Source organism: Canis lupus, chromosome 1 (assembly GCF_048164855.1).
Source record: "Canis lupus baileyi chromosome 1, mCanLup2.hap1, whole genome shotgun sequence".
NCBI classification, from domain to species: domain Eukaryota; kingdom Metazoa; phylum Chordata; class Mammalia; order Carnivora; family Canidae; genus Canis; species Canis lupus.
In genome coordinates this window covers 94598663-94623349 of record NC_132838.1, presented here as the reverse complement: position 1 = coordinate 94623349, position 24687 = coordinate 94598663, and the positions used below count along the sequence as shown (strand labels likewise).

Below are 24687 nucleotides of genomic sequence, written 5' to 3'. Positions count from 1 at the left end.
TTTTCCATTTAATAACAGAAGCTGAAGTTTTTTTCAGACTCCATATTTAATGAACTTGAAAGGTGGGGGCTGTTTTACACAATCATAGTCTTGAGAAAACTTTAGTTCCTAGTTTAGGGTAGAAGCCTGTTCTGGACACCTGACCCATCTGCTCCTCTTTGTAGGAATACTGCAGGGCATGTCTCATTTCTTAGAAATCTGAACCTGATTCTGTTTTGTATACCTCAGGGACCTGAAGAAGTCGTTTTACAGCTGAAGGTGGGTTAAGAGGAGGGATTCAGGGTGTGCTCCCCACCCCAGAGTGACCTCAAGCATCACCATATTCTTATGAGCCCCTGGTTTTTAACTTCTTTGGAGAATGAAGAAAGAAGTAAAAAAAATCAATAAATGGAATTATGATTGGGGTTACTTTTCCTGCAAGACATGACAAAGTACAGAAATGACTATTTCCTCTTAAAAGTACCTGGGTTACAAGATGTCCTTAGGTTTTGAAATAAAAATATAGAAAAAAAAGAATTATAATTTTATAGAAATCAGAAGAGTGTGCTATGAGTGAAAATATATACACAAAGAACAGATTGAAGAATGGAGTTTAGAAATAGACCCACACAAATATGGCCAATTGATGTTTGACAAACATGTAAAGGCAATTCAATGAGGAAAGGAAAGTCTTTTCAACAAGCGAGGCTAAAGAACCTGGACATCACACACACACACACACACACACACACACACACAAAGTGACCTTTAACATATACTTTATATCTTCTATGATAATTAGCTCAAGATGGATTATAAACCTAAATATAAAATGTACAACTACAAAGTGTTTCAAAGAAAACATAGGAAAATCTTTGAGAGCCTGGGCTACATAGAGTTCTTAGACATGACACCGAAAGCACAATCCACACAAGAAAAAAGAAGATAAACTGGATTCTACCAAATTTAAAATCTTTGCTGTCCAGAAGACACTGTCAAGAGAATGAAAAGATAAGCCATGGACTGAGAGAAAATATTTGCATATCACAATCTGATAAAAGACTCTAAAGACTTAATAAGAAAATAAACAGACCAATTAAAAATGGTCAAATAGTTGAACACAAACTTTACCAGAGAAGATATATGGATGTCCAATTGCCATGTGAAAATATGCTTATCATCCCTAGATATTAGGGGAATGCAAATTAAACTAGAGATACTTCTACACACCTATTAGGATGACTTTAAAAAACACAACAGTGTCAATACCAAGTGCTGCCAAGAATGTGGAATAATTAGAGCTCTCATACTTTGCTGGGAATGCAAAAATAGTCTAGCCACTATCGAAAGGTTTGGTGATTTCTTATAAAGTTAAATATATACTTGCCACATGGTCCAGCAGTGCTACTGCTAGGTATTCACTCAAGTGAAATGAAAACCCATATTCTTCACAAAAATCTATACATAAACACTTATAGCAACTTGATTTCTCTCAATAAAGGACTAAGTCACAGCATGTCTGGTGAAATATAGAGAGTCTTTTTTTTTTAATAGTTTTTTTTTTTTTTTTTTTTTTTTTTTATGATAGGCACACAGTGAGAGAGAGAGGCAGAGACATAGGCAGAGGGAGAGGGAGAAGCAGGCTCCATGCACCGGGAGCCCGACGTGGGATTTGATCCCGGGTCTCCAGGATCGCGCCCTGGGCCAAACCGCTGCGCCACCCAGGGATCCCCTTAGAGAGCCTTTAAAATGAGTGATAACTGTATTCATTGATTCTGAAACTATGAAGAACCTATCTTGTTGAGTGCTTACTAAGATTTCTCTTAGTAATATTTAAGAAATTTTTTTAATGGAGAAAAGGGTAGATAGTACAGTGTTATGAGAATGAGGCTATGTAGGACAGGGCAGATAAAGGGTTTCAGAGAAGTCTGATACAGTCCTACTACTTGACATGGGTGACGGTTACAAGTGTTCACCTTACGATAACATGACGCTTTATACTTGTTTCATGTGATTTCCTGTACCTGTGGTATCTTTTACAACATAAAAGTTTAAATACAGAAAAATTTTAACAGATGGTCAAATCAAATAAAATGAAGACATCTGTGAATCTACTACCTACCCCAAGAACCAGTACATGACTAATGACATAGGTCTACTTCCTTCACCAAAGGTAATCAACATCCTGTATATTGTGTTTCTTAATATCTGGCTTATTTCTAAGCTTTATCATAGATACCTAAGCAATATATTGTTTATAAAAAGGACATTGTACTATATGTTGCCTTCTGTGCTTGATTTTTTGTGTTCTTTTTAACTCGATATTATGCTGTTAAGACTCTTAAATGTAGGTGTATTATTTTTGTAATTAATTTATTTTCATGCTGTATATTTTTCCATTCGGTTAATATACCACAATTTATGCATTATCCTGTTGATGGGCATTTGGTTGTTTTGGGCTCTTTTGGAAGGACTAACAATGCTGTTTCAAGCATTCTTTTTAAAATTTAGAAATTTACATAGAGAGGGTAATAAGGAATTAAATCCCTTCAATTCATGTTATCTTTTTTTTCCTTCTCAAAGAGAGGTGCAAATTTAGGGGTGAACAAGCAGAGTAAGGGAATGACCAGGGAATGCAAGGCCATCTGCGTGGCCACCCTGACAGCCATGGCTCTCCTCGGGCACTGGATGCCATAGCCTGATTGCCTTCATATGCCTTTTAAAGCATTCTTTTTAAAGGAATTCTTATATTTTAAGATTTATATTTTTCTTATACAAGTAAAACTGTATTTCTTTTAATAGCTAGGCAAGGGTATAATACTTCTTTTAATGTATATTTCTTGTCAAAAAAGAAAAAGACCTGGGAAACATAATGGTTAAGATTGTAGCTTTTAGGGCAGCCCTGGTGGCTCAAGAGTTTAGTGCCGCCTTCGGCCCAGGGTGTGATCCTAGAGACCCGGGATCAAGTCCCACGTTGGGCTCCCTGCATGGAGCCTGCTTCTCCCTCTGCCTGTGTCTCTGACTCTCTGTCTCTTGTGAATAAATAATCTTTAAAAAAAAAAAAAAGATTGTAGTTTTTATCCTCATCCCAGATCTCTTCCCTTCCCCAGGAGTAAGCATTCTTATCAGTCCTCAGATCCTTTTGTTACTTTTCTTCCCTCAGGTTGCTTCTGTAAGAAATCTTTGAAGTTAAAACTCCTTACTTAGGAAGACATGAAATGATAAGACTTACCAAACAAACAAACAAACAAACAAACAAAAACCTTGAAGAGAAGGCAGTCCAATTTAGGCAGGTATTTAATATTTGAACTAATATTATCCGGATACTGTATAGTGGGAAGAAATGAAGAATTCTAAATTCGAGGAGAAAGCAAGATACAATATGTTTATAGTTTACCTTTGGTTAGTTCTTAAACAGAATTCATCACAACGTACTTTTTGGTTTTGTGAATGCCCATTATCAACATTCAATACATGTCTGTCATCAAATTTAACTCCAAAAACCCACTCCAAAGTGGGAAGATGAGGGCTTCTCTGCCATGCTTGATTATCATCATCACCGTAGCATGATGATGGTTCTAAGGTTCTAAGGACATTAGTTGTGTAGGAACCTTGCTGTGCCACCTATCGGCTGCGTCATCTTGGGTAAATTAAATACCTTTTCTGAATTCCAGTTTCCTCATCTGCCATATGGTTATTGTTTCTGTAAGACAAGGATACAGGCAAGCACAGGCCACCCTGGGCACCACTCTTTTTATTGTGCATGTAACAGACAGTAATTGCACTTGCTTTCAAAGAAATCCTTCAGCCTGAGGACCTCATTCTCATTATCGGCTTCAGCTAGGGGCAACTACCTACTCCTCTTCCTCAGGTCCCTCCTTTGGCTCTTTCTTACCTGATGTCTGGTGAAGCTGCACTCCCAGGCTCAAAATTAGCAGGAGGAGGAACATGTTCTGTACCCGATCTGAAATAAACAATTGAAAGTCTCAGGGTCTGCTGCAGTTTTGCTGGGTCTCATGATTTCTTGATTCACTCCTTCCTGAAAACAGGGAAATGACTCGTCAACGAGCCCCTGGAAGATAAGTTATAACTTCCCTACCAGGAGCTCCACTGTACCCTAGTCTCCTGCCTCTTGGTCGTCTTGGCAGTGGTAGATTGGGGTACAGCAGAGCCCCTGGAAGTCAAGTTAAAAGCCGGTTGCCTAGAGATGGGAGATGAGGTAAGAGGAAGCAGGTTGTTCTTTATCAATCCAAATTAGAATCTCTTCTTCCTTTTCTGACTATGAACTGAACCAGTTCTCATGAATAACCCATACTGGTGATTATCCGAAACTCTGTCTCTTTCACAAAGCCTTCCATAGTTTTTTCAGTAGTGGATGCTTGAAAAGCAAATGACTACCAAATGAATAATGCACACCAACTTCGTCAGGTGGACTTGAGCTCTGGGAGTCAGATATTCAAGGACAGTGCTCAGTAGAACAGAGCTCGATTCTGAATGAACACTTGGTATTTGCCTGAGCAGGAAAGTGTCCAGCTCTTTTGAGTGTTTTGTTAGAGTTTGCCCATTATGTGAACTATCTGTTACTTACAAGTTTAGACGGGGAGAGCACAAAACTGTCTACATTGAGTGGGTGTTCGACCTTGGTCCCATTACACCTCCTACTATGCTTCCACCCTCGCTCTCATGCTTTTTCCCATCCCAGGACTTCTTGTGGTTGAGGCAAAAGGGACAAGATACACCACTGTCAGCTATTCTGTTCTCAAAGAGGCTTTCAAAATTTTATTAGCCATGAAATCATTTCTCCAAGGGAAATTGGCTGGAGCCATATATCTAAATCTGGTAAAAGCAGAGCATCTCTGAGTGTGATGGAAAGCCAACAGAAGTCCTGGATCAGGTGAATGACATGATCTCATTACATTTTTAAAATAGGACTCAGCTTTGGTGTGAACAATAGACTCTTGAGAAGGACATTGGGTTGGATAAGACTAGAAGCAGGATGATAGGTGAGGAATGTTTTTACAGAGATAATAGTTTGGATTGAGTGGTGGCACTAGCAGAGATGAGAAGTGGTCTGTAGAAAGGTATAGATTACATACAAATATATATTTGTTCTTTTTTAATTTATTTTTTAAGATTTTATTTATTCATGAGAGACACACACACACACAGAGAAAGGCAGAGACACAGGCAGAGGGAGAAGCAGGCTCCCTGCAGGAAGCCCGACGTGGGACTCGATCCCGGGTGTCCAGGATCACAACCTGGGCTAAAGGAGGCACCAAACCACTGAGCGACACGGGCTGCCCTATTTGTTCTTTAAATTTATTTTTTCCAACAGCCTTATCAAAGTATAATTGACATACAATAAAGGATGTATGTGTGTACAAATGTATATATGAAAATATATAAATAATAAATATGTATAAAATATATATACATTTAAAATACGGACAATTCAGTGGTACAATTCAGTGGTTTTCAGTATATTCACAGAATTGTGAAACCCATACCATTATCTAATTTTGTATCATTCTCATTACCGCAAAAAGGAACCTCCTATCCATCGACAGAAATTTCCCAATTCCCCTTCCCTCTTCTTCCAACTTCTGGCAGACACCAACGTACTTTCTGTCTCTATGGCTTTGCTTATTCTGGATATTTCATAAAAATGGAATCATACACTATGTAGCCGTTTGAATCTAGCTTCTCCTACTGAGTTTAATATTTTCAAGATTCACTTACATTTTAGCACATATCAGTACTTCATTACTTTTTATGAATGAATGCTATTTTATTTTATGAATATACCACATCTTGTTTGTCCATTCATCAGTTGACAGACATTTGGTTGTTTCTATTTGTTGGCTTTTATGAATAATGCTGCTATAGACATTCATGTACAAGTTTTTGTGTAGATATGTTTTCAATTCTCTTGGACTTGTAGGAGTGGGATTGTTTGGTTAAATGGTAACTCTGTGTTTAATTTTTTGAGAAATTGCCAAATTGTTTATCAAATATATAATGTTTAAGTACTTTCTCTCATTCTTCAAATTGTCTTTTTGGTTTCTTGATAGTGTTCTTTGAAGCACAAATATTTTAATGTAATTTAAAGTACAAATTAATTTAATTTTTATGAAACCCAATTTATCTATTTTCTCTTCTATTGCGTATCCTTAAGGTGTCATATTGAAGAAAACCATTGCCAAATCCAAGGTTACAAATATTTATGCCTACTTTCTTCTGAGTGTTTTATAGCTTTAGTTCTTATATTTAGGTCTCTGATCCATTTTGATGAATGATAATAATTTTTCTTTTATAGCCTAAATCATAATTTCAGCCACTGGAAGACCCTTCAAGGAAGCCTCTGTTTCCTTTTCACACAATCCTATTAATCTTGGGAAGTTTGTTTGCTTTCTGTACAAATTGCCTTAAGCTGATCATGTCTCTGCTCCCCAAGCATTCAATTAACCTTTCTCCAAGAAGTTCTGCTTTTTTTTTTTCAACTTTTTTAAAAAACTAGAAATAAAATGAAACCAGTTTACCCATTTTCCCACCCCCTAAATTCCTACCTCTGGCAACCACCAATCTGTCCTTTGTATCTATGAGCTTAGTTTGTATGTTTGCTTGTTTTAGATTCTGCATTTAACTGAATCATATAGTATTTGTCTTTCTCTGACTTATTTCACTTTGTATAATGCCCTTGAGGTCCATCCATGTTGCTGCAAATGGCAAAATTTCATTCTTTCTTTGGCTGAGCAATATTCCATTATACACACACACATTTAGGTTGATTCATATTTTGGCTATTGTAAATAATACTGCAATGAACATGGGGTGTATATATCTTTTTGAGTTAGCATCTTAATTTTCTTTTCTTTTTTTTTTTTTTTAAATTTTATTTATTTATTCATGAGACACACAGAGAGAGGCAGAGAGAGAAGCAGGCTCCATGCGGCGAGCCCGACGTGGGACTCGATCCTGGGCCGCCAGGATCGGATCCTGGGCTGAAGGCAGCACTAAACCACTAAGCCACCTGGGCTGCCCAGCATTTTCATTTTCTTCAGATAAATACCCAGAAGTGGAATTGCTGGATCATATGGTAGCTTAAAAATTTTTTTTAGGAACCTCCATACTGTTTTCCATAGTGGCTATACCAACTTAGAATCTCACCAATGTCCACAGGGGTTTCCTTTTCTCCACATCCTCACCAGCACTTGTTATTTCTTGTCTTTTCAATACTAGCCATTCTAACAAGTGTGAGGTGATATCTCATGGTGGTTTTGATTTGCATTTCCTTGATGATTACTGATGTTGAACATCTTTTCATGTACCTGTTAGTTATTTGTATGTCTTTTTTTTTTTTTTGAAAAATGTCTACTCAGATCCTCTACCCATTTTTATTTTGACTCTGTTGTATATGTGTTACTACTGAGTTGTAGGAGTTCTTTTTTTTTTTTTCTTTAGAAAGATTTTATTTATTTATTCATGAGAGACACAGAGAAAGAGGCAGAGGCATAGGTAGAGAGAGAAGCAGGATCCCCACTGGGAGCCCAATGTGGGACTCAATCCCAGGACCCCAGGATCATGACCTGAGCCGAAGGCAGACACTCAATCACTGGGCCACCCAGGTGTCCCAAGTTGTATGAGTGCTTTAGATATTTTGGATATTAATCCTTTATCAGATAAATGATTTGCAAATATTTTCTCACATGTAGTAGGTTAACTTAATTTTATTGATGATTTCCTTTGCTGTGCAGAAGCTTTTTATTTTGACACAATCCTAACTTTTAATTTTTGTTTTTGTTGTTTTTACTTTTGGTGCCAGATTCAAAAATCATCACCAAGTCCAATGTCAAGGAGCTCATCGCCTGGGTTTTCTTCTAGGACTTTTTTGGTTTCAGGTCTTACATTCAAATCTTTAATCCATTTTGAATTAATTTCTGTGTATGGTATAAAAGAGTAGTCCAGTTTCATTCTTTTGAGTGTGGCTATCCAATATTTCTAATACTCTTTATTGAAGACTTTGGAATATATTCCTCAGTTTCTTCATTTTGCCTGATTCTCTGTGTTTCTACACAGTAGATGAAACAACTACTTCTCCCAGTCTTGAAGAATTGGTCTCGTATACAAGATGAAACTTGCTGTTCAACCCTGCTTCAGCTCTTGGTTGTCTTGCAAACCTTTGTGCTTGTCCAAGCAGCCGATTCTATTTTTAATAGCTCCCAGTAGTGGAGGATGTGCCAAGACCTGTCAGTAGCCCAAAGAGCAGGATCTTACACCTAGATTCAGGGTGGTTGAAAGTCAGATCCTTAGGCAACAGCTAGTGAAAGTATGCAAATAGTACAGTCCTGTGGGCTGGAAGTGTAAGTCCTATTGGCCAGCAGGGCCAAGCAATCTAGAGTATTCTCTGGGTAGCAGTCACAAAAATCTGGGACCCTGATGACTAATACAAGCCTTCTGCTGGATCATGCTGGTGAGCGGAAGCAAGGCAGAGGGAGAGCACCAAGATGGCATCTATAGCCTGTGGTCCTTGAGAGCATCTCTGCAGGCCACTAAAGATGTACAAGACCTTAAACTTGAAGACTTTAAACCTGCCCCTCAGGTTGAAGCTCTAGGAGAAGCAAAGAGGCTTCTCTTACAGAGAGAACTGGGGTATGTACATCAGTCTGCTATTTATTCAGTGTTCTGGGGGCAGCAGCCTGCCCAGAGACATCTCTGATTCTCAAAGTCCCCTGGAAAGGAGTAATTCAAGCTTTTGGTCAATGGAGTCAGATGATGTAGGTGTGGGAAATCCCCTAGGCAGCTGCTTAAAAAACCAGTACACAAGACACCTAGAAGGCTTCCTGCCAGTACGTACTGGTGCTCTGGAGTGACTCAGAGGATGAATGTACAAAGAGCACCAGCCTTCCAAGGTCTCTGGAAAGGATTACACCATGCCCTAGAGGTGGGTTCCTTAGAAGTTTGCCCCTCAGGGTGCAGCCATGTAGATTAGCTAACAGGCTTCCTTCACAGAAAGTCTGGCCCCCTTACATTTCCATATGAATTTTAGGATCAGCTTGTCCACAAACACACACACAAAAAGGCAGCTAGAATCTTGATAGGAGTTGCACTGAATCTGTAGATCCACTGGAGGTAAAGAGCTATCTTAATGATGTTAAGTCTTCCAGATATGAACATAGCATGTCCTTCTATTTACTTATGTCTCTTATCTTTTCAAATAAGACATTATGGGGTTTACTGTCAGGTTGGATATGAAGTTTGATGAAAATAGACAAATCCAGGAAAATTTCCAGATTTGAGGCTTGAGGCATTAAGGCAATGGAAGTACTCATTTTAAACTGGAGAAGACCGAAACAGATCAAGAAGCAGAAATCAGTATATGTTTGGCATGTATATGGTTTGAGATGCCAACTAGACATCCCCATGATGATGTTTAGTAAGCAGTTGGATAACAGGTAGTCCAGAGTTTGGGGTGGAGATAAAATTGGGAGTCTTCAATGTCTACATGTTACTTAATGCCATGGGGCTGCATGACATTACCACCGGGAAACACAGGAGAAAAACTGTCCAAGGATTGAGATGTGGGGCATTCCAACTTGTATGGATCTCTGGGAGGGAGAGCATTAGGAAAATAGATTTAGGGGAAGGGCAAAAATGCAACCTAATCCTGTCTTTTATTTTCTGTTTTCTGGTGTTTTGAAAATGTGATACATATTGGTCATGCAGGGACTGCCCCTCCCAGGATTAGCCAATTCTTCAGACAGTAAACAATTCACTCAAGGGGCGTCTTTCAAATGCAAACAAAGTAATCCAGAACCCCTAACTCCAACCACCTCCTTTACTGTCCTAACTACCCCAGGGCCAGGTACCACACAACAAGGGACAGCCCCTAGTTCCAAATCTTGATGAACTATTTCAAACTAGAAAATTTAAGCCTGCTTACCCTGCCTTGCCCATTCCTTCTTGTGGAAACCACAATAAAGGCTTCTGGCCACATTTCCCCTTCTGCTCTACCTCCTTTCTGACCCTGGTGCTTCTCTGTGTGGCCACTGCAGTGTGGCATGCCTCCTCTCAGGATCTGAGAACACAACAAACTATTTTTTTTCAATGGCCATTATCTCCTGATCTGTTAGCCTCGCCATATCTTAATTATAATGAAATCTGGAACTTAAGACACAGTGCTACAAGGAGGGAGTACTCAGTTAAGCCAGTGCTCCTGGGAGTTAGCATTAGCAGCGTGGAGGTCATGAGTGAGCCTGCTAAGCATGACATTGGTAGATTTGGTGTAGATGAGATGGAAAGTGGAGAGAAAATGAGAGGTAAGGGTGCAGAGAAAACAGAGTATAGGCAGAGCTTCAGAGAAGAGTGCTATAAAGGGAGAGTGCAACGAGGCAGTAGCTAAAAGGGACTGTGAGATCCACAGTGGGATCCTGTTCTCACTTTAGGGAGGGACTTATTAGTTGGTAACAACTGGGAGCTCCATTAAGTGCTTTCCATAGGGAAATGCTGGGCCTTAGGTGGACTTGAAGACTCTCTTCCTTATTGAAAATACAAATGTACTCAGACAAGATATCATCTTAATACTGCACTTGCCCAGCATTCTTATTTCTAGAGCTCAAAACATTAGCAGGTAACATGTTCTAACAACAGAAAGGATGCCTGGCTCATCCACCCCTGGCTATAACTTCCTCTTCTTCCTTGCCCATCCTAGGGGACTTTCCTTGTACACTGCTGCCTTTGGCCAACAGAGAGATAGACAAAACATTACTATGAAGGTACTTTCCAACCAGCCACCTTCTTCTTTCTAGGGATAGTATCTTCTGTGCCTTTGTTAAAATCTCACACACTAAAGTCAGACACATCTGAGTTCCAATCCTGGGTCTAGGAATTATGAGCCCCTAAGGCCCTGGGTACTTCATAAAAACTCTTTGTGCCCCATTTTCCTATAATGCCAATAATTATAACACCCACCTCAAGCCAAAATCTTGGGTGTGTCATTTTAAACCTACACATCTCTCATGTTACAAATCCAGCCCATCCCCCAGCCCTGTTAATTCTGTGCCAGAATATTTCTGGATGATGGTTCTTCTTTCTAATACCTCACTGCTGTCACTTTAATTCAGTATCTTGTCATCCCTCCTTATATTGTAGCAGAGCATCCTGCTCAAAATCCTTTGATGGTACAACATTTCACTGAGAATAAAATTCTAAATCTGTCTAGTAGGCCAGGCAAGAGGGACATCTACCTTGAGCCCCATGCTATAGAGAACCCAGTAATGGCCACGTGGCTTCCTGCAGTGTGAGGTGTTTGTTAAGAGTGTCCTCTGGAATTTTGACCCACCGCCCATCACAATTTGGGTTCTTAGGACTCTGGAATTCTCTAAATGTCCCTAAACCTACTTCTAGGCCTGTGGAACTTCTTCCCCAGATCCATTGCCCCAAGGACTGACCTTGCTGCCAGTGTTCATCTCCCTACATCCAGAGCCATTCCTTGCTCTTTCTGGTGAGACAGTGTCATGCAAAATCACAATAGTACCACCTCTCCAACATTCCCAACTCTCCTTAGACTCTCACTTTTCCAAAGCATTCATTACCAGCTAACATACCATATAATGTACTCATTTGTTATGTTAGATTATCAGCTGCCATCATCCCTAAGAATATAATCACTAAAAGGATGGAGATCTTTGTCTGTTTTGCTTACTAATATCCTTCAGTCCCTAGAGCTGTGTCTGGCAGGAAGCTGGCACTCTACTAATATTGGTTGAGTGAACTAGTCCTTTACCTGGCAGGCAGAATTTCCTAAATACGAAATTATCAAATGCAATCATGGCACTCCCGCTTAAAAACACTTCAATAGCTCCCATAGTTTATTAGGTAAAATTCTCCTTAGCATGGGTTACAGAACCCTTTCAAATATGGTCCCTCCTGCCTCAGCCACAGAAATAATAATGTGTGCTTTCCATGACTGGGTCCTCACAGGTGTTCTGAGTTTCTAATCTCTCATATCTGATCTCAGTTTATTTTGTCTAATATTATTTTTACTCTATCTCAGTTTCTACTTGAGCTCAAAGAAACTATCTTGGATCATAAATATTTCCTTAAGTGGCCTTACCTTCTTCTGCCTTCAACACAAGGACATAAGCCTTTCCTAACTGCTCTAAGCTGTTCCTTCTGCCTTAATTGTTTTCTGCTATTAACTAGTGTTAGCATTTACCTCCTTGCTGGTATAATAATTGGTTACACATCTGTGTTCTGTGCTAGAATGAGAGATCTTTTAACTGTGTGAGGTCCATATAACAATTTTGTTTTTCTTTGGGCGTGTTTGTGTGTATGCATGCATGTTTTGTGAGTGTTTATAACTGTTTATAATGGATTATGACTGTTCACTGAATGGACAAATGAATGAGTCCATGCATGGCAATTTAGTATCATACTCTGAGACTACTGGCCCCCAGTTGATTTCTTCCTCTAATGGAGAAACAGAAAACTTAATTTGGGGGGCACCTGGGTGGCACCTGAGGGTCTTACCTGAGGGTCTGCCTTATGCTCAGGTCATGATCCTGGGGTCCTGGGATGGAGTCCCACATCGGGCTCCCCACAAGGAGCCTGCTTCTCCCTCTGCCTGTGTCTCTGCCTCTCTGTGTCTCTCATGAATAAATAAATAAAATCTTTTATTTAAAAAAACTTTATTTGGTTAATAATTTTGGCTCCAAATAAGAAAGAAATTTTCATCAGTTTAAGTCACTGACTGTGGAATGGGCTGCTAATAGGGTGAGGACGTCATCACCCCTGGAATTGCTTAAGCAAAGGTGCATGTTGAAGGAAGCATTTCCACAAGTGACGGGAGGTTAAAAGAATATCTCTTTAGTAAGATTATTTATCAGGTTGTCCCCCACAAAGAATGTTCCCAAGAGGGATCCCTGGGTGGCGCAGCGGTTTGGCGCCTGCCTTTGGCCCAGGGCGCGATCCTGGAGACCCGGGATCGAATCCCACATCAGGCTCCCGGTGCATGGAGCCTGCTTCTCCCTCTGCCTGTGTCTCTGCCTCTCTCTCTCTCTCTGTGACTATCATAAATAAATAAAAATTAAAAAAAAAAAAAAAAGAATGTTCCCAAGGTATCTCAAGCCCCTCACCAACCTCTCTCAAAATGCCAGGACATCTCAATGAGATATTTGCCTTCTGGGTGCCTTAGGAAAATGGCATTTTCTGAAAGAGTAGGTTCTGGAAACCTTCAATATTAGGGAATTATGAGCTCTTTTATATGCAGACTAGCAAAGCCTGAAAGAGTATTTGGAGAACTTATAGAGTGCATTGCCAAAATTGATCAACTCAAGGAACATTTACAGAGCATCCATATGTAGGGTACTCCTTTGGTCAACAGAGCATAGAGATGACTCTTTTCCATGAGATGAAATGAATGCGTTCAAACAACTATGCTCCCTCTTCAGTCTCCCTTTTTAAAATTAACCTTTGTTTGGATATAAATATATTACTGTCCAGGCCTGCATGATTTTTCATTTTTATCTTAATTGTAGATTCCTTAAGTATGCATTTGTTTGTGTTGGAGCTTCCATCAGGCAGTGGATACTCATTGTAACTCTCTGTTGTTAGGCAAGGTATCCTCTAAGGAATATATTGGAACATGAGCAGAAACAAAACAAAACAAAACAAAACAAAAACAACAGTTTTCAATCAAGTGATCAGCTTAGCTGAATTTCTTAATTTCTAGGTCATTCTTAATGAATTTCTGGGTAATTCTTAACAATTCTGCCTATGAACACATCCTAGTGGTTGAGGTGTCATCATGGTATGAAATAGAACAGAGCAGCATAGGATATAAGATTTGAGAACATTTTCTGGTGGCTCTGCGAAGAGTCATGAAGTTCCAAGTTCTCAGGCTTGAGAAAGGAAAGAAGCAAAGGCCACTTTTTTTAGATTGGTGAAAAGTCTTGCTCAGATTGGTGTCCTGCCCTTGTTGTCTCCCAGGCTACTAGGGAACCTACTTCTCTTGATGGCATGGTCTCTGAGGTAGGCATCAGGAGACATTAGTCAATGTAACTTCAGTTCAAGTTTAACTTACATTCAAATTGAATCTCAACTTTTTAGCCAATAAATAACTATGCTCCCACTTTTTCAAGTCTTTGAATTGGGAATCAATTCAAATCAAGGTGTGGGGAATCAAGATAAGGATTCCTGTAAGAGAGGGTTCTTGCCCTTGAAGACATGATCACATAGTCAGAAAGCTAAAAATCTGTACATGTGAAAAATGGCAAAAAGTGATGTGAAAGGTTTTACTAAAAATACCCAAACCACTGAAGTTGACTGGTAGGATACTTCCAAGATGAGTGGGATTTGGGGAGTTGGAGCCACTCTTGAGGCTCTTACAGAAATGTTAGAAGTAATCTCAGAGATTCACACATGCAGAGCTTGTTGAGGGAGACTGTAAGTGGCATATCTAGGCTGGAAATATAGGTTGAGACAAAAATGTCAAGGGCTTAATGTCAGGTAGACCTGCCAGGAAGAGATAGTGATAGTTACTCAACAACCAAGTGAAAATACCAAAGGAGGTATCCCTGGGTGGCGCAGCAGTTTGGCGCCTGCCTTTGGCCCAGGGTGCGATCCTGGAGACCCGGGATTGAATCCCATGTTGGGCTCCCGGTGCATGGAGCCTGCTTCTCCCTCTGCCTATGTCTCTGCCTCTCTTTCTCTCTCTCTGTGTGTGACTATCATAAATAAATAAAAATTTAAAAAAAAAAAAAAAGAAAAAGAAAATACCAAAGGAGTATTTGAAATAGATCAAAGCTGGTGGGTTTTTTGTTTGTTTTTTGTTTTGTTTTGTTTTTTTGTTTTGTTTGTTTGTTTGTTTTGTTTTTTGGTTTGGTTTGGTTTTGTCTGTATAGAATTGAGGGAGTGAAATGGAATGCTAGTCACTCAATTAGGGGGTCATGGTATTAATCCAAATGTTTGAAACCCCCTGATTCAGGGTCAGAAAACAGAAGAAAGGCAGAGGAAGAAGAAACTTATTATAAGACAATTGTCAAAACAATTAACAAGTGATCAGCCATTCAGGAAAGAAGGAGAAGCAACAAGTGGACTGTGGTTTTGAGGCCTGACAATCAAGACAATCCTGATGCCACTGCAGAAGGGTGGGACAAAGGAAATACTGGATCAGGAGCCAAGTTTTAGAGCTGGGTTCTATGAAATGAATTGGGTTTGAGTCAAAGTAATTGAAACAATTCAAGAAAAATGAAAGTCTAATATTTGAATAGAATTCAGGGATGAAAGATAGAAAAAGTTATTTCCAATATGTAAATGTTAATTGACATTGGGGAATGAATTAACTCTCTGAGAAGGAGAGTATAAAAATGTAGCTTAGAGAAAAAAGGTCTGAACTCTGATGAATACCTCCAAATTAGGAGAGCAGGTGTAGGAGACCAGGGAAAAAGATAAAGCAGAAATGGCCCTAAGAATATAAGAAGCTCCCCCACCTTAGTATCTCAGAGCCAAGGGAAGAAAGCTCCAAGAAGCAGAGGGGGTTGATATTAAAGGTCTGGAAAATAAGAACTGGGAACCAGCCCCCGAGGTGTTAGAGAGGGTGGGAAGGCAATTTGCTGATTAGGGCAAGATAAACTTTCAGATTCGCTCATCCATCCTGGAATTGTGTAGGTCGATTAAAGACTGAGAGGCTCCTGTGGGAGCCAGGTTGTGACAGAAGGAGGTCAGGCTGCAGGTGCTTCATTATATGGTAACTTGAGCATGCCCCAGTGAAGGCACATCCTGTACTTGGACATTTCTATGTGGAATAAAAAATGTCACACAACAACCTGTGGAATCTGTCCCATGCGTCTTAAACCAAGTGAACTCAGAACATGACCTGAAATACTGTCTCTGAGTTCATTTGCACTGTCTCCTTCTCAAATCAACCCCAAGTTGCCCCCTGTATCTTCCACAAACTTCCCACATCTGGGGATTCAGTTGTAGATTCATCAAATCAAATCACTTACAACTCAACAAACACCTAGTGAGTGCCTGTACATGTCTTGAAGCACTCTGCCAGGTATGTGGGATTGAGAGAACCTAAAAGGTATGGTCCTTGCTTAGGAAGAGCTCCAGTTGAAGGGAAAGGCTCACACAGAAGAGAAATATGGAGAGAAGACACCTGGAAGGCACAGATAAGGAAAAGCTGCTGGGAGTGACAGTCCAGGTGATGAACGTGCATAGACCACTCCTGAGAGACAAGAGCAATATGATTCATCCATTCATTGACTCTTAGGCTTGGAAGGGAGCTTGAAGAATAGCCAGTCAATTGGCATTTGACTCCTGAGACTACATCTGATTACTGCTGACACTTGAGTATCTCACTGTGCATTTTGTCAATGGATGTCTGTGATTCCCTTCCACGGAACCACAGAAGGGCAGCGTTAGAAGGCCTTATTTGTAGGCAATTTCACCCAAGCTGCTCACTTCAACGTTCTCCCACGTGAACCTGTAGTCATCTCTTTCCTACCATGTGCACCTAGGCAGTGAGCAATAGAGAAAAACGGCTGCAAGTTTCTCTCAGTTAGCTAATCTTGCTCTAATTGAATCATATATTTTTTAAAAATAATGCTTGCCTGTATTATAAGTCATTTTAATTGTGGTTGGGGTTTTTTGTTGTTGTTCTTTGTTTTAAACAGCTTATACTTAGAGCATAGCTGGTAAACACAGGCTGGCCTGTGTGTGGAACAGTGATTGCCTGCCAAAGGTATAACCACAAACAGATGTCTAATGTAAAAACAAAACAAAACAAAACATGCAAAATTTTAGGTTTGATTAACCCTTCCCAAATTCTAAGCTGAGAGAAAATCGCAAGATAGTTCTTTTTTTTTTCACTGCACATTTACTGTGTGCAGAAAAAAAAAACCCTCATCTCCTAAAACTTCCTACCACATATAATAAGTAGACAAGCAAGCAGAAGAAATCCCACTATTTTGGAGACGGCCAGAAATTAGCCTGTTGGTGCGCCTGAGCATAATTGCCAAGGCAAAGTTCCTCCTGCCTCCAGTGATGTGGAGTGAAATTTTGCTCACACTTACCCAACCGTGGTGGCTTCACCATCGTCTGCCACACCAGTTCAAGGCAGGAGAAAATCTCCACCAATTGACACATCAGAACTTGGCACCGCTCCTCAGGAAAAGATGTAAAAGAAAGCACAATAACAAATGATTGCTCTTGCATCAGCTCCCCTCACAGAAGCCAATAAACAGCCAAAACAAAATGTCACTTAAGGTACTTGAAGCAAGGGAAGAAAACATGTCATCTCCATCCAGCTCAGGCTTCCTTGTAACATGAGGGAAATTCAAATCAAAACTGGCTCTGAGGAACTGACTGAAGCCCAGCCTACTGAGAAATTTTGGTTTTGCTTTTAAGCGTGGCTTCTGTGCCCTCAGAGACCCCTTGAACTGTGTCCCTGTGTCCCTGAAGCTGGTGCAAGCTCAGTGGCAGGAGAAGGGGAGGGAAAGAACACCAGCACGTTCTAGCTCTGCACCAGAAACTTTACACAGGTACCTTTGTGAGCTTCCCAGTGCTCTCCTAAGAAGTTATCACAAACTGGGTGGCTTAAACCAACAGACTGTGCTCACACTTTGCTCCCATTTCTGGAGGTGAGACATGTGAAATGAGGTGTCACAGGCCACACTCCCTCTGAAGGCTCTAGGACACAATGTTCCCTTGCCCCGTCCTAGCTTCTGGCAGATTCTGGCAAGCCTTGGCAGTCTCCTGGGCTTGTAGCAGGAGAATGTACTCCAATCTCTATCTCCAGCCTCAAATGACCTTCTTCCCTATGTGTATCTTTGAATGTCCTTCCCTCTTCGTAGAAGGACACCAACCACATCCTAAGGACACAGTGCCCACCCTAATCCAGGATGACCCCTCTTAACTAATTATATCTGCAAATACCCTACTTCAAATAAGATACAGATTCTGAGGCTGCAGGTGGACATACATACTTGAGGAACATTATTTAACCCACTACACTACTCTATTTCATTCTTGGAGCAATGCGTGGTCTAGACACCATTAGGCTCATTTTACATATAAAGAGAGAGTTGAGGTCTAGCACCCCTTCCTCAGTTGCATGGATGATTTTGAACTCAGGCCTCTGTGGTCTTACTACATTGTGAGGCTTTTCAGTAGTAACACAAAGCAGGTGCAGGAAAGGCCAATTTGAATGCAAGTCTGGATGACCCATCCTGTTGCTATTGCCACATCCCCTGGGGCTCATAGGGGTGGGATGTGCAGGGACGGGGCTCTGAAGCTCTCAGATAAGGCATGCTTTCTTAGCCATATCTCCCTAATGCTTTCTTGTCCTCTCTCCATGCTTTGCCTTTAATTGAGCTTCTTCTGAAAAAGCAGTGCTCTCCTTTCCTCCTTGTTCTTTTAACTGAATCCCTCAAACAAGAAGGAATGAAACTTGTATTGGCTACAAAAGGGACTGGCTGCCTAGACCCCAAAGGTGAGGAGGGGGTGTCTGTGGGAAGCCAGCCTTCCCCTGGGGCCCTGCTTCTCCATGTAGAGTCAGGGCAGATGGCTGCTCTTACCTCACCTTTTTCAGCTACTGTGATAGTCTGAGGAATGGGCATATGTCCCCTGTCTGGCCCTTAGAGGTTAGTATCTTCAGGACCCCCACATCCTCCACCAGAGTCTTGAGGAGGGAGCCACACTCCTCACTGTATCCCTTCCTTTGTCTGGTCTAAGCTCCTCCTTCTCTGCCCACTTCACTCCTTGCTCTGGGCTCCTCTCTGTACAACTGAGATTTAGGAACAGACTCAGCTTAGACCAAGGGAATGCCTGGGTGTTTTGACAACAGTGCCCAAATAAAATTCACACTGATTTCTCTGCACATTTGCTTGGCTCATAAATCCATATGCCTCAACAAAATACCAGAGGGGTAGATACCAAAATGTTAACAGTTTCTGGGTGGAGGACTTGCAGGTGGTATTATTTAGTGTCGTCTTTTTACTTATATTTTATTTCCTAAATAATTTATCAGAGACACAAATGACTTTTGTAAAGACATAGAAAAAAATCAGAAATTAGACAGTACAGTTCAATTGCTAAGCAACAGCAACAAAAAAACATTTGAAGAACTTGGCCAAGGGGTTATGTGTGTTTCCAATTTATTTAATTTAGCATTGTACCCTTTATAATAGAAGATCCTGGAAAGACCTAGCTGAATTGTGTGTGTGTGTGTGTGTGTGTGCACACACGCACGCACACGTGTACACATGTGCAGGTGTGATTAGGCTACAGATCACTCCGTGTTGCACATATTTGGTAATAGAAAATTAGAATTTAGGTCATAAATATTACAATATGATAAGCATAGTAATAACCTCGCCAATGTACACCACCAGTCAGTGTTAATTATTTCCGATCCAAAAAACAAGTCTAATCTTTCCCATCTTAGAAGGCAGCCTAAGAGTGAGAAAGAAGGGCAGCCAGGGTTTTGGGGAAATGAGCAAAGATCAAGAGCCCAGGAAGGGGTGAGAACTGCAAGGAGCCAGCAGGTTATCTGGAATCAGCCTTAGCAACCTCCCCAAAGTCAGCGACCAAGGTCTTGATGTGGGTTTATCTGGAATGTGATGACAGCAGATGATGGCTAGCCCCCTCTTGAAAATGGAGAAACTCATAGGCAGCTGGAGACAGAGAGGGAAGAGGAAACCGGCCTTCCCTGGTGCATGACTGGCCCAGGGACTAGAGATCAGCCTGGTGATCCCATAGGAGTCACACATGTGGCTTGGATCCCATCTGATTCCTGCCTGCGAAAGAGGGCTTAGCCTTAATGTGAGGGAAGGGAAGGTGAGATGGGGGTGTTCTGGCCAGAGCAATAATGGGTGTTGGTTTTAGAAGGAAAGAGGTCAAGCTTTGGCTAATTCTCTGAAAGCAACTCAGATAAAAAGGAGTTTTGTTTTCAGTTGAATGGGTTGATGGGAGTTATGGATAAAGTAAAGTATTTTCCTGTCCCATTTCCACCCAGCTGACGCATAGGGACAAAAGCACCTGGGAGACAGCTCCTTGTGGAGAACAAAGTTACTGAAGTCACAAAGGTCAGATTCAAGAAGGGAAGTCTCTGGGGTACAGAGCTTGGAAATGAGGGTGGAGGATGGAGGAGTGGCAGAGGCTGAACTGTCCACTAGCCTTTCTAATGTAGAATACAGAGAGGGATTCCAGAGACAAGGAGGAGGAACTTCCAGGGACCTGTAGAGAATGTCTTCTGTTCTCTTCCCCTCTTATCTATGGGGGAAAGAAAAGGATGCTGGATATCTTGAGGCTTGAGGGTGCTCTTAATAAAATGTGACACCTGATTCTTGCCTGGAGTTTCTGAAGGTGGGAAGGAGGTTTCCTGAAGGACCCCATGCCTGGGTGTGGGGAGGGCTGTTGGGTTGTTTTCAGGGCCTCATCCCAGGCCCTGTAGCCCTCAGTGACATCAAAGACTCCAGGGTTCCTGTGTCCTCAGGGGACACAAAACGGAGATAAGCCACAGGCACAGGGGTCCTAGGATCTTACCAAAGGCCACTTACTGGCCTGAACCAGACCCAACCTGGGGGTATTTACCTCTCCTACTGCAAGATAACTAAACTACAAGTTTACCCTATTCTGGGAGTAGGGGGACGATTAAAAAGGATATGAGATTGGAATTTCAAGTGGGACTGGACCATGGCAGTTCCCCTAAATGTTAACCTAGAGTTATTGTATGACCAAGCACTCTTCTCCTAGAGAGGAAAATAACCAAGAGAAAATGAAATACGTATCCATACAAACACGTGTGCCCCAATGTTCATAGCAGCGTTATTCATAGCTACAAGGGGAACGAATCAATGTGCAGCAGCTGATGAATAGATAAATACACTTTGGTGTACCCATCCAGTGGAACAGCATTCAGCCTCAGAAGTGAGCAAAGTACTAATTCCATTTGCAGTGTGGATGAACCTCTAGTGAAAGAAGCCTGTCTCAAAAGATCACATGTTGTATAATTCCATGGATATGAAATGTCTATGATAGCTCCTAGAGCCAGAATGTAGTTAGTGGTGGCCTAAGACTAGGACTAGGAGGGGATGTGTTGGCATGACTGATCAGGGTATATATAGGGTTTCATATGGGGATGATGAAAATGCTGTAAATTTGATTGTAGTGGGGCACTGGGGTGACTCAGTGGTTGTGCATCTGCCTTTGGCTCAGGTCATGATCCCAGGGTCCTGAAATTGAATCCCACATCAGGCTCCCCTCAGGAAGTCTGCTTCTCCCTTTGCCTGTGTGTCTTCTTATTCTTTCTCTATGTCTCTCATGAATAAATAAATAAAATGTTTTTTTTTAAAATTGTTGTAATGATTGTTGCACAACTCTCTCTATATACAAAAAACTATTGAATGGCACACTTTAAATTGGTGAGTTGTATGGTATGTGAATTTTACCTCAAAAAGTTGGTAAGTGACCTGGCTCTGAACTGAGTTATAAGTGACCTGCAAATTATGAAATTGGACTGAAAAATGATGAAGCTCACTCTCTACCCAACAGGTGGGGGATGGAAGGATGGATGGGGAGGCAGAGGGCCTCTTCAGCCATGTAGCCCACAGAAGCTCTTCAGAGATAAACCAAAGAAAGCAGCAGAGGAGAAGGAGACAGCGTGACAAATTCTGGTCCTCATTCCGGTCCTTTTTGCAGTCTGGCCTGTGGTTTCACCATCAGGTTTGCCTAGATAGCCAATGGAATTAACCATTTTTGCTCAAGTGTCACATCAGACTGTTCTAATAACACAAAGGAGCAGAAGAGCCTGAGGTTACCTTACTGCTGTCTGCTGACACAGGCCGGGTCTCATTTGTAGCGTGGTTGAGGGGAGGACAAGGTGGAACTAAGGAACTAAATAAGCTACACGCATCCCAATGCTGCTACTGTTTCCTGGTCCTGGCTCATCTCCGGGAGGATAGAGGGAGGCAAGACTGACTGTTGGCTCACTCTAATATGCACCTGCAATGCTCCCAGTAACTCAGGACTGAAGGATCCCCAGAGCCAGCCAGAAATGCTGCATCCAGTTTGTGTGTATGTGTTGGGGTTTTCCTCACACCAACCAAGCAGTTCTTGTACACCAGTTAGATGTCCTACCATTCAACACAATTGAAGATGACATAACAGAAACACCTTTTTAGCTCTTATCACTTAGGAAATTCCAAGGGATTGTGGAGCTCTGTGACAGAAACAGAGACCAAAGACCAAATGTTTATTTCTTTTAGAAATCACAGTATCATCTAGCCCTTTCATCCAGGGACTTCCTAACCATTGCTCATTAGGACTACGACATGATGCCAGGACTGAATGGAGGAGGGATTCTTCTCCTAAGTCCTGGACTGATGTCCTTTGCCCATAAGAACTTTAGAAGATGCAGTGCTTGGACCAAGTGGAGCAGACACTTGAACTCAATCTCAGATAAAGGAAATAAGAAGTTCTCACATTGACTCTTGGTTTCAACTCAGTTAAAAAAAAAAAAAAAAGAAGAAGAAAGTGAAATGATGATTCATCTTTTCAAATGTAATCAGAGATAGGAGGAGACAGCTGACTCAATGTTTTGAGGAGACTCTGACCCAGATCAGTTTTCCCCAAACCCGGCTGCACATCAGAATCCCCTGGGGAACTTTAAAAGCCTAGAGGTGCCTGGGCACTACCCCAGACCTCCTGATTGAAAATCTCCATGGTTGGGGTGCAGAAATAAGCATTTAAAAAAAACCTTAAGTGATTTTGATTAGCCAGTGTACCCTAACTGATGGCTCAGCATTAGAGAATCCCACGGTTTGATTACTTTGGTCACTGCCTTCATTGTGAAGAAAAATACTTAAAAGGGAGGAAAGAAGATGAGAACCCAAAACAAACAGTGGCTCTTGCAATATGTGCCTCATATCTGGCTGTGCTTCTTTGATTTTCTCTAGTCAGAAAAGCCAGTGTCATGATCTTCAGTTTATACACGGGGTGGGGGGAATATGCAAGCACTCTGACAGTAGGTAGTCTCCTAAGATGCCGGAGCTAGTGGCATGTGGGGATTTAGAGACCATAGTAGTCGGTCAGAGGGGTGGCAGTATGTGCAAAGTAGAGAGAGCACGGGGCATAGAGGGCAGAGAAGCTAGATTGGGCTCCACTTCTCACCAGCTGTGGAATTTGACTGCTCTGAGTGGTGGTGGTAAAACCCCTGAGCTAATAGAAAGAGTTTTGCAAATAAGATTTTCAAATTTATATAGAATGCCTTGCATTTCTTGAATTGGGTAATTAATATATAAAAGAGGGCCTTCTGGCCCCTCTTGCATAAGGGGCACGTTAAAATTTGTGACTTCTTTACTGAATGATCATTTCTACTCTGAATGTGGTGCCAGATGAGGTAGAAAACAGAAAACTAAAAGAAATTAATATGCAAGCATTGTTTTCTCTGACTGTAACTCTGAAGCCATATGGTCACATGGCTGTAACTTCCAGTTTTTCACTCCACAAAGGGTTTTTATTAATTAAACAATGTTATGTTCCTGGCATTGGGATGCAGAGGTGCACAAGACATTGTTTCTGCTGTGAGGAGCTCACGTCCAGTGGGGATAATGACAAATGAACAGAATTATTGTAGAGGGTGGTGAATGTAGGCACATAAACATCCAACTATCTCTTAACCTGTCTTGACAACTTGCCCATTGAAGGATAGTGAAGCCTGTCTCTCAGCCTGAGATAGGATGTCGGTGGTGACAGTGAGGGCAGCATAAGTGCCACACTACAAGTATCTACTAGGTCTATATATGGTATAGAGGGGACTTATTCATTTTAAGTTGGGAGGTCTAAGAAGTCTTCCTTGTTTTCCAAAAGAGGAAATTGAAGCCAAGAGGAGTTAAGTGAACAGGTAGGTGGGGGGTGGTGGGGGAGGCTGAAGAGCCTTCAGAACAAGAGGACAGAGTCCTACTCCTAGCACTGCTCGCTCCTTCTCAGACCTCCACACCTTCTGCTCCTCTCTGCAGATAAAGAGCAGGTGAACTGTATGTAGAGCAGCACAGGGGCCATGATCACAGACCTCTGTCCACTCTCTGTTTCATCTCATATCAGCCGTGGGAATTAGAACAAATGACTTTCTCTCTTGGTACCTGTTTCATTATCTGTAAAATAGGCGTAAATACAAAATGTAGAATGTTGTATAGATTAAGTGGTTTGAGACATGGAAAGTGCTTAGAAGGGGGCCTCTTAGCACATAGTAAGTACTAAGTAAGTGTTATTTATTCTTATGCTATTACATGATTGATGTGCTCAACCCATGATCATATTCGTAAAAATATGATTAAAACCTAACTCATGGGATCCCTGGGTGGCGCAGCGGTTTGGCGCCTGCCTTTGGCCCAGGGCGCGATCCTGGAGACCCGGGATCGAATCCCACATCAGGCTCCCGGTGCATGGAGCCTGCTTCTCCCTCTGCCTGTGTCTCTGCCCCTCTCTCTCTCTCTGTGACTATCATAAATAAATAAAAATTTAAAAAAAAAAAAAAAACCTAACTCATTTCCCCCCTCAGAATTACAATATAAAAAACTTCAATTCTTAATTGCAAAATGACACAGTATATCATTGTAAAATATATTTTAAATTTAAAAAAAGAGAAAAGAGGGGCACATGGGTGGCTCCATCAGTTAAGCATCTGCCTTCGGCTCAGGTCACAAT

At 41.3% G+C, this 24687-nt stretch overlaps 1 protein-coding gene and 1 long non-coding RNA gene across 11 annotated transcripts in view; one reads left to right on the top strand and one right to left on the bottom strand.

Moving 5' to 3' along the window:
• PDCD1LG2 (programmed cell death 1 ligand 2) overlaps positions 1 to 17438 on the bottom strand; it is a 93588-nt gene extending 76150 nt beyond the window's left edge. For 2 of the 7 annotated variants that reach the window (XR_012037622.1, XR_012037612.1), the window contains exons 1-3: positions 17252 to 17435; positions 17055 to 17145; positions 3875 to 3943 (exon numbers count right to left, since the gene is read on the bottom strand). Coding sequence is in view for 3 of the 7 variants with exons in the window: in XM_072840417.1 (XP_072696518.1) it covers positions 3875 to 3943; positions 17055 to 17145; positions 17252 to 17308 (217 nt within the window). In the remaining 4 variants the exon portion in view is untranslated. Of the gene's footprint in view, positions 1 to 3874; positions 3944 to 4078; positions 4137 to 17054; positions 17146 to 17251 lie in introns of those variants that run through there. The other 5 variants (XR_012037627.1, XM_072840417.1, XM_072840410.1 and 2 more) reach the window with 5 other exon arrangements.
• The window catches only part of LOC140641182 (uncharacterized), a 50865-nt gene continuing 30181 nt past the window's right edge, over positions 4004 to 24687 (top strand). Inside the window, exons 1-2 of one of the 4 annotated variants that reach the window (XR_012037701.1) lie at positions 4004 to 4198; positions 21535 to 22840. This is a non-coding gene — a long non-coding RNA (uncharacterized lncRNA). Of the gene's footprint in view, positions 4199 to 21534; positions 22841 to 24687 lie in introns of those variants that run through there. The other 3 variants (XR_012037720.1, XR_012037699.1, XR_012037711.1) reach the window with 3 other exon arrangements.